Here is an 8,268-nt window from a genome sequence, read left to right as displayed (position 1 = left end):
AGGGGTCACATGGTAAAGTAGCTGTTGGAAACTAATATGCACGCTGTCACCAGTGAAACACTTAAAATTAACGACAGTTTTTAACGGATGTGTGGGCCAAGGTTACCAACCGGAAGCTAATTAAAACTTAAGTGTACAAACTATCACGTTTCAAATTATGAGATCTGATTTGCTAATGAGCCAATGTCTGGGGTTACAAAGTTCGATTTACAAAATTGCAGAGTTAACCTGATTACAAATAATTCGTAACCCTGCGGTGATAATTTTAGTTGGCCAAAATCAAATCCTCTTTTCTCAACCCAAATAAAAACCAACATCATCATCACATATCGATCTCTTTGCCCCCTCAAATTCACTCCACAAAACCCACAATTTACCCTTTTTCATTTATCACTTCCAATTGATCCAATTGCTTGGGTATATAGTTAAAGATTGGATTTTTATTCTCCCTCATTATTGACAGGCCCTGTTTTTTTTTAAGATCTTGAATAATTGAATCTCTAGATTGATTTCAAGATTAGTGTTTGTTTGATTCTTGAATTGGGGGTTCACCATGTTGGATGTTGGTCACGAGAAATTGGAGAAGAATCAAGAATCTCAGCCTGAAATTTCAAGAACTTCAGCTGAAGATGAAGCCCTGAGGAGAAATACTGATTGTGTCTATTTTCTTGCTTCTCCCTTGACTTGTAAGAAGGTAAAGATTCAATCTCTCTCTCTCTCTCTCCCCCTCCCTCCCTCTGTGTGTGTGTGTGTGTTTGATTGTGTCTGCCAAGCTGATGGTCTTATATTGTTTGTTATTGATTTAAAATTTCATATTGATTTGGGATCTAGGGTTAGATAGCTAATTAACTGTTAGATCTTGAATTGGGGGCTATTTGTAATTTTCGTATATAACTGTCTATTAGCTTGTTTGTTTATGTATGAATTTGTAGTGGTAAATTGATTCTTTCAGATCAAGTTATATTTTGTATGAGTACGAGATGCTCTGGATTTTAATTTAGAGATCAAGCCTTTAGTGTTTCTAGATTGTTAAATTTGCCTGGTTTAGCAAGGAAAGTTGTGCAAATTATATTTCCTTGTACATACGTACTATTGACATGGTGCGTTGGAAGGACTTGAGAGATGACGGAAGATATACTTTTACTGTATATTATCTTGTAGTGCAGAGAATGCTTTGGAGATGCGTCATGTTGCATTTGTTCGCATTCTGTTATTGTTTGTTGTAATTCTTAGGTCAGGGTCAAAGCTTGCACATAGGAACTTTCCTGTGTAGGAATTGGTTCTCATTAGTCGTCACAAATTTATCTAACTGAAGTTAAAGTTTAAAGTGCTTGCCACGTTTAACGTTTGCTATTTAATGAAAATTGCATCAAATCTCACATTTTCCACTTTTCTTGTCATCAGGGAAGTGAATGTGAGTACCGCCATAGTGAAGCTGCACGGCTTAATCCCAGGGACTGTTATTACTGGCTGAACAATAATTGCACAAATCCAAAGTGCGCCTTCCGTCACCCTGTAAGTTTTGTGCTTTCACTGTATTTGCATGTCAATTATCAGATTATTTAAGTTATTTATAATTGATATTGCTCTCGTTTCAGCCTCTCGATGGATTACTGGGAACTCAGGTGGCTCCTCCTGTGGGACAATTTTTCCCTTTGACGCAGGGTGTACCAACACCGTCTGCACAAGCCCTTCATGTTCCTGGGAAACAAGCAGTCCCTTGCATTTTTTTCCAACAGGGTTACTGTTTAAAAGGTGACATGTGCCCCTTCATGCATGCACCATTCTCTTCCAATGATAAAGTTGCTCAGTTGGCAGTAGCTACCCCTGTTACTGAATTTCAATCATACAAGAAGACTTTTGGTGGACTTCAGAAATCTACACAACAGAAGAATTCACAAAATAACATCGGAAAGCCTGTTGAAGTACCTGTTCAAGTAAAGTCAGTAACTGAAACTCAAATGGCTCCGTTGAGAAATGGAATCACAGCAAACAAAACCCTCACAGTGTATGCAGGCCTGGATGATGAGCTTCCTAGGTACAAACCAGCAAATGTTCATTCTGCCGCTACTGGGAAGTCAGCCAGGTCAAATCATAGTCAACAGGTTGATTTAGTAGAAAACCAGAGTATTTTGAATAGTAAAGATGCTGATGAGTTTTCAAGAGATCATTCGCCTGGATTTGATGTACTTGTAGATGGTGAACTTGGAGAATCTGACTATTATCATGATGAAGATCAATTTGGGGGAGTAAGAGGTCGTAATGAGAGAATTTTGAACCCTCTTAATGATTATGAAATTGAACGCACGTCTGATTACCGTTCAATGGCTGATGGTGACAGAGATATGTATAATGACCCGCGTGGTTATGACTCTTATGACCATTATGGCCGGAAGGAGCACAGAGTGTCATCAGACAGGATGTTAGCAGGATCAGCTCATTTAGAAAGAAGACGACACCTTATAGCTGACAGCGCAGATCGCACTGATGAATCAGACCTACGTCATCATTTATTGAAGCAAAAGCGGGGTGATAATTCAAGATCCGTTGTCAGTCATTCTCGTTCCCGTGAAAACCGTTTTGATGATCGTATTTACCGGCCTCCTCAAAGGGACCATATGCGTGCACGTGAAAGTGTGATTAGCAGTCGGCTGCGTGGAAGGATTAAGATTCCGGGGAGATCAACATCTCCTAATAATAGAACTGGTTCCTGGTCAGAAAGGGAATCTGATAGAGGCAGGTACAGGGGCAGAATGTCACCAGAAAGACTACATGGAAGGCTTAAAGAGAGAATGCAAGGAAGAGTGCAAGAGGATTTTAATAACGAAGACCGAAGTATCAGAAATCCAAGCATGAGACTTGAGTCTAAAAACAATATAAATGAGAGTGGTGCTCCATTCACAGGTCCTAAAAGGCTGTCAGAGCTGAAGGTTGGGAAGAGCGAGAGCGAGCAGCATGTAAATGATCGTCAATTACTTGGGAAAAGAAAATATCCAAAACTAGATGGAGCTCCTCAACAGGGTGAGGGTGATATCTCATTTGAAGGGCCCAAGCCGCTAAGTGAAATTTTGAAGAGAAAGAGAGGTGTTACATCAGCTGATTATGAAAATGGCAGTACTTCAAGGAATAATAATGATAATTATCGCAAGGAAGCTAATGAAAGTGTGATGATTCCCAAGGACACTAAAAAGCCTGAGGATGTACTTTCCTCCTTACCTGTGCGGGAGACTAGTCTTGTTGAAAGGAATGAGGAACCTAAACATGCAGTGGCCGACATCAATGAAGCAGGTGAAAAGATGAAATCAACTGGTGATCAGTCATCTTTACAGTCGGAGCCTGAAGAAGGTTTGATTGGTGATGAAGAGATGGAGAATCATGACCCTGAAGCATATGAACAGGCAGAAGGTTACTCTGACTACGAGCAGGCTGATGGCGAAGATTACAATTTGGAGGAAGGTGAGAACTTGGATCCTGGGGATGAATATTATGAAGAAGAAGAAGATGCAGATGACTTTGCAAAGAAGATGGGAGTTAGTTATTCATGAACGAGGGGAGACTGATAAATAAGATTACTCCGTCTCTTGCCTATTAATGGAGTGCAACCTGAGTATTGGTGTCGGTTGTTTGGATCTGCAACAGAATCATTCTGTGCCTAGAAGTAAATTAATGTCTGTTATTCATGTACTAATAGAATACTTACCCATGCATTCAAGTTTTGATTGCATGGGAAGATTTGAGGCTTGCAGCCTTTTTTCATTTGAGTTGGTCAATTGTGCCTGCCGCAATTTTATATTTTAAAGAGTTTCAATAAGAAACGATTTGGTACTACTACTTCTATTGTTTTGATTGCTTCATGTTATTAGGCATAACATTTCTTAGTTCTCTCACAAAATGAGCTCCCTCTTGTTCTCAGTTCAGGTTGCATGCTTTAAGTAGATAATTGCATTGTTTTTGTGTTTGAATTTGCTGATACAAATTGATGAGAGCCAGATCCTCAGCAAATTTACAATTTTTACATGTTAAAAGTTGCTATAACTAAGTAGCTCCTGTTCTTAATAATTTAGATGACATTTATTATAAATTGTTCTTCAAACTACTAGACTTTTGCCAGAATGCAATGCTGGCTTTCAAAGCCAACGAATGCAGAAAAAAGGGGATGGTGTATGACCAGTTCTGCGGAAGGACTCTGCTTTCCTAGCTGTTCTGGAAATTTGGCGGCTCGTTTTGGATTCTGCGGCTGCCAGCTTCTTTTCAGCTTTGTCCCTGGCAGCTGCTAGCTTGCCCTTGAGCTCTTTGTGTGCTCGGCTTCTCATCCTCTCCACCTCGACCTTAAGGTAAAGACAAGGATGAATCAGTCATGTCTGTTTCATATGCATGTTTATGGATTACTGTTCTGATTTTTTTTGTTATTACAATATGTTGTGATAATGTATGCAAATAAATGATTGAGCACATAAGAAACCAAGTATGCATGTTTATGGATTACTGTTCTGATTTTTTTGTTATTGCAATATGTTGTGATAATGTATGCAAATAAATGACTGAGCACATAAGAACACCAAGGACCAACTGCAGAAGTGCACGTATAAACCATAAAAGAAAGAAAGAGAAGCTGTCACAGACAAAGCTAAACACTCGAGTCAAGTAGGGGTAACAAGCATTAACCTCACCTCAGTTTTTCTCATGTCTGCTTCAGCCTTCGCCTTTTCAAGATTTTCCCATGCCTGTATCTTGATTTCTGAACGTTTTAATCTGAAAAATAGAGTAAATATCAGTATGTTATTTTCACTACAATGATGTGGGAACCAATTATAGTCATTGGTAGTATCCATTGCAAGTTAAGCTTATTAACTAGATTGATCAGACACCAAAAGTACTTCAGCTTCTTACTGTCAAGCTTTGATGATGCGTTTTCTTGGAACCACAGTCGGTTGATACATAAACATAAAAAGAACACTAAGTGGGATTCAGATATAGGAATCCAGAGTCATCCTGCGGTCTTAAATATATAAACCTGAAAGTAACAGAGACCAGTATACTGCATAGGCATAAATGAAATGAAGGGTTGTGGCCAAATTACCTTGACATATACTTGGCTTTCTCTTCCTCCTCCCAAGCTTTTGCACGTTTCTCAATTGCACTTAGTGCTGGTTTTTCCGATTCTTCATTTTTCAGCAAAGTTGATGCATCCTTGTCCTCTTCTTCTTTGCTAGCCCAGGCAGCGATATTGATCTTTCCTAGTTGAGTGCCAAGAAGCATTATCTCCCTTCTAGTTTTCATCTGTACCTCCTTCTCAGATAACTCTGTTCTGTTCAGATCCAACTTGTTGCGTGCTGAAATTACTTGAGATAACGTTAATGCACCTCTTCTTGGAGTTCCGGTCCTGGAAGGTTCTCTGCTACTGATAGGACTCATTTCTGTGCCCATATCTCTCATAGATACTGATCTAGCTGTCGTAAGAGGTGAAGTAACGGAACTTGCACAGTGGATGGACAGTGGTGAATCACATTGACTAAAATTGCCTGCCACAAAATCACAAATTTAGAGAAACTCAGTAACAATACCAAAAATCAGCTAATCAAAATTGTGACAAGTAACAAAATGCAATTTAGCAAGCTGGAATCCGAAGAAAACTATGAACCAGTATGAATGAAGTCTTACATGCTCTTTTGTCTGAAAAACTATCAACCATAATTACTGACTTGTTACAGGAATCAGGAACTAGATTTGCATCACTTCCCCTACCGAAAAGCTTCTGAGCTCCAATCTTCTTGCTTGTGTGGCTAGAGTTCATCCACTTTGTGTCGGGCTCTTCAGAAACAGCCATCGTCTCCATTGGCACTCCTGCAACAATCTTTGTCGAAGTCTGCCTGCTCCCATAGCCAAAAGTACTGTTTCTGTGTGATCCAACTCCACAATGCTCCCGAGGCTGCCCATTCTTGGGCCGGTTAGATGTAGGACTAGCAATCCACTTCTCAGCATCATCCCATTTAGAAGGTGCTGTTTTTGAGAAAGGGCCTAATGGAACTATCTGTGGAGACCGGTCAGGATTCTGAACCTCAAACACTGATGATGAAACACTCATACCATCAATCCAACTATCATAACACGAATAGTTTTCGTCTAAAGACCTGTTTCTTGAATCGAAAACAAACTGTTCTTTCACTCTAAGGTCTCCAGCCATTTTATACTGTACCTGGACTATTCTACCTCAATCATAATCACCTGATCAAATTAAGAAATTTACATGATCATGAGCATTTCAGTACATTTCAAGAACAAAGATATAAGCAGAAATCAGATACCAAGAACATGTGCTAGACAAGAACACAACACCTAACCCTCTGAATGAAAAGAGTGAATTGGGATAAGAGAAGAATGTTTGTACTTTGTATGCAAGTCTATGTAGTGTAGCATAAATCAACTTATCTCAGAATGTCTTGAGACCCCACTTATTCTTACATTTATCCTATCAGTAAACCAAGCAGAAAACAAGAAACTTATTCCCCGGAATAGCACTTCCCCTGACAAGTTTCCTGTAATTCTGAAGCCATAAAAAAACACATCACTAGAGAATAAAATACGACGGATGCCTTCTACGTCATAATCAAGTGTCTACCTGTTATCCGCAACTTTGAACCCTTAAAACCGTTTATTTATCAAAAATAAAGATAAGACCGCGTATGAAAATTTAGGTATCTTCTTGTTGCAATAGCTTCTTCTGTACTGCTTGATTTATAATTTATGTAACACATTCTAGTTCTTGCCATGAAAAAACCAGCTTTTACTAGAAGCAAGTGAAAAAGAACATTTTACACAATAAAATTAATTATTTTACCTGCACCCAATGAAAAAAATGGATAACAGATAAAAAGTGACTCTGAGAAAAGTGCAAGACAAAGAAAGTGATTGGTCAGGGTGATTTGCAGTTGTATTGGAAGTTATATTTGATTCTGTGGACATGACCTATCAATTAAATGTTTTAGTATAATTTAGACAAATCTTAAACCTAAAGTAAAGTGTCTGGTATGGTTTTTCCTTTATTGACAAAGAAAGATGATTGAAAAATTTCCAAGAGCTCAGTCTAGGTTTGAATTTGTAAGCTGATTTCCTATTAGGAAAAGGATCCCGAATTTCGCGGACCTAGTAAAAATCAGTTTATGAGACCGCAGTTCATATTTATGCTACATTTACTTGTAATGTATTACGAATGATTTGATAGTTGGACAGTGGCGCTTAAAACTTGCTCCCTTGAGGTCACGAGTTCGATTCTCTGGGCACTCCGGAAGTAAGCAGGCTACCATGCTCGGGGGCATGAGTGTGCTATAGTAGCCTAACCGGATTAGTCGAGGTGCGCGCAAGCTAGTCCGGACACCGGGAAAAAAAAAAGTAAGTCTCAGAGGTTTGAGACAAGTCCAAGAGTCCCAGCAGCTACTTTGTGGATGTTCTTATTTCTCTGTTTAGGAAAAAACAACTGCAGTGGGCTGCTGAGGTGAATTATTGGACACACTACATGTACATGCATGATGCATGTGTTGTACTAGACTATGCCTATGTGTAAAAATGATTGGTATATTTTCTTGATTGTTCAATCTCATGTGTGCAACTGGACAAATTGTTACAAGTAGTAGCTCGACTAGTTTGACTCTACATGTATCATTGCCTTCTTCAAAGTTCGGACTCTCCTGTATTCTTTCTAGGGACTTCTTTCCAATAATGTGCAACATTTTACAAATGGGTTAATGTATCAAGTTGGTTACTGAACTCGAAACGGTATCAAGATGATCACCAAAATCACCATAAATATCAAACAAGTATCTTGAAATATGAGTTCAAGTAGTAAAAATATTATTTATAAAATTTTACACATTATTTCTAAATATTACCACAACCAACTAAAAGGTTATGACTTCTAGTATTTAAAATAATATATTTATATTTTATCAAGTTTATTTATAATTTATATTTTATTAAATAGTTATTTTTTGTTTTAATTAAAAATAAATAATATATAAACTTGATAAAATCTAAATATATTATCATAAATATTAGAAGTCATAACCTTTTACTTTGTTTTGGTAACATTCAAAAATAATGTGTAAAACTTTATAAATAATATTTTTACTGCTTGAACTTATATTTCAAGGTACTTGTTTGATATTTATAGCCACTTCAGTGACCATTTTGATACTGTTTTGAGTTCAGTGACCAATTTGAAACATTAGACCTACTTCAGTTACCAACCAGATAATTAACCCTTTTACAAAT

The 8,268-nt window shown here is 38.0% G+C and overlaps 2 protein-coding genes across 6 annotated transcripts; one reads left to right on the top strand and one right to left on the bottom strand.

Annotated features, from left to right (window-relative positions):
• Nucleotides 1-235: 235 nt before the first annotated feature.
• Nucleotides 236-3,831, top strand: LOC108196038 (zinc finger CCCH domain-containing protein 17). Its single transcript, XM_017363105.2, has 3 exons — nucleotides 236-694; nucleotides 1,405-1,515; nucleotides 1,599-3,831. The coding sequence occupies exons 1-3, from the start codon at nucleotides 554-556 to the stop codon at nucleotides 3,543-3,545; spliced, it is 2,199 nt and encodes a 732-aa protein (XP_017218594.1). The 5' UTR covers nucleotides 236-553; the 3' UTR covers nucleotides 3,546-3,831.
• Nucleotides 3,832-3,924: 93 nt separating this feature from the next.
• LOC108196039 (uncharacterized) lies at nucleotides 3,925-6,805 on the bottom strand. 5 transcript variants are annotated; one of them, XM_017363109.2, is made up of 6 exons: nucleotides 6,620-6,805; nucleotides 6,463-6,544; nucleotides 5,662-6,225; nucleotides 5,081-5,522; nucleotides 4,671-4,752; nucleotides 3,925-4,328 (listed from the first exon to the last, which is right to left on the bottom strand). In XM_017363109.2, the coding sequence occupies exons 3-6, from the start codon at nucleotides 6,182-6,184 to the stop codon at nucleotides 4,128-4,130; spliced, it is 1,248 nt and encodes a 415-aa protein (XP_017218598.1). In that variant the 5' UTR covers nucleotides 6,185-6,225; nucleotides 6,463-6,544; nucleotides 6,620-6,805; the 3' UTR covers nucleotides 3,925-4,127. The 5 variants fall into 5 exon arrangements, with proteins under 5 accessions (XP_017218598.1, XP_017218599.1, XP_063936818.1 ...); XM_017363110.2 differs by having other exon boundaries at nucleotides 6,463-6,536; XM_064080748.1 differs by having other exon boundaries at nucleotides 6,389-6,805.
• Nucleotides 6,806-8,268: the final 1,463 nt, after the last annotated feature.

The sequence above is a fragment of the Daucus carota genome, chromosome 7 (genome assembly GCF_001625215.2).
Source record: "Daucus carota subsp. sativus chromosome 7, DH1 v3.0, whole genome shotgun sequence".
NCBI classification, from domain to species: Eukaryota; Viridiplantae; Streptophyta; class Magnoliopsida; order Apiales; family Apiaceae; genus Daucus; species Daucus carota.
This window is presented reverse-complemented; position numbering and strand designations above follow the sequence as displayed.

Excerpts from the sequence above, each read along its gene's own strand:
- LOC108196039 (XM_064080748.1), bottom strand. The coding sequence starts at position 6,184 with ATGGCTGGAGACCTTAGAGTGAAAGAACAGTTTGTTTTCGATTCAAGA. Across the intron at positions 5,523-5,661 it reads TTTTTCAGACAAAAGAGCAT|GCAATTTTAGTCAATGTGAT; the intron begins GTAAGACTTCAT and ends ATTTTGTGGCAG. Across the intron at positions 4,753-5,080 it reads AAAGCCAAGTATATGTCAAG|ATTAAAACGTTCAGAAATCA; the intron begins GTAATTTGGCCA and ends TCTATTTTTCAG.
- LOC108196038 (XM_017363105.2), top strand. The coding sequence starts at position 554 with ATGTTGGATGTTGGTCACGAGAAATTGGAGAAGAATCAAGAATCTCAG. Across the intron at positions 695-1,404 it reads CTCCCTTGACTTGTAAGAAG|GGAAGTGAATGTGAGTACCG; the intron begins GTAAAGATTCAA and ends TCTTGTCATCAG. Across the intron at positions 1,516-1,598 it reads AGTGCGCCTTCCGTCACCCT|CCTCTCGATGGATTACTGGG; the intron begins GTAAGTTTTGTG and ends CTCTCGTTTCAG.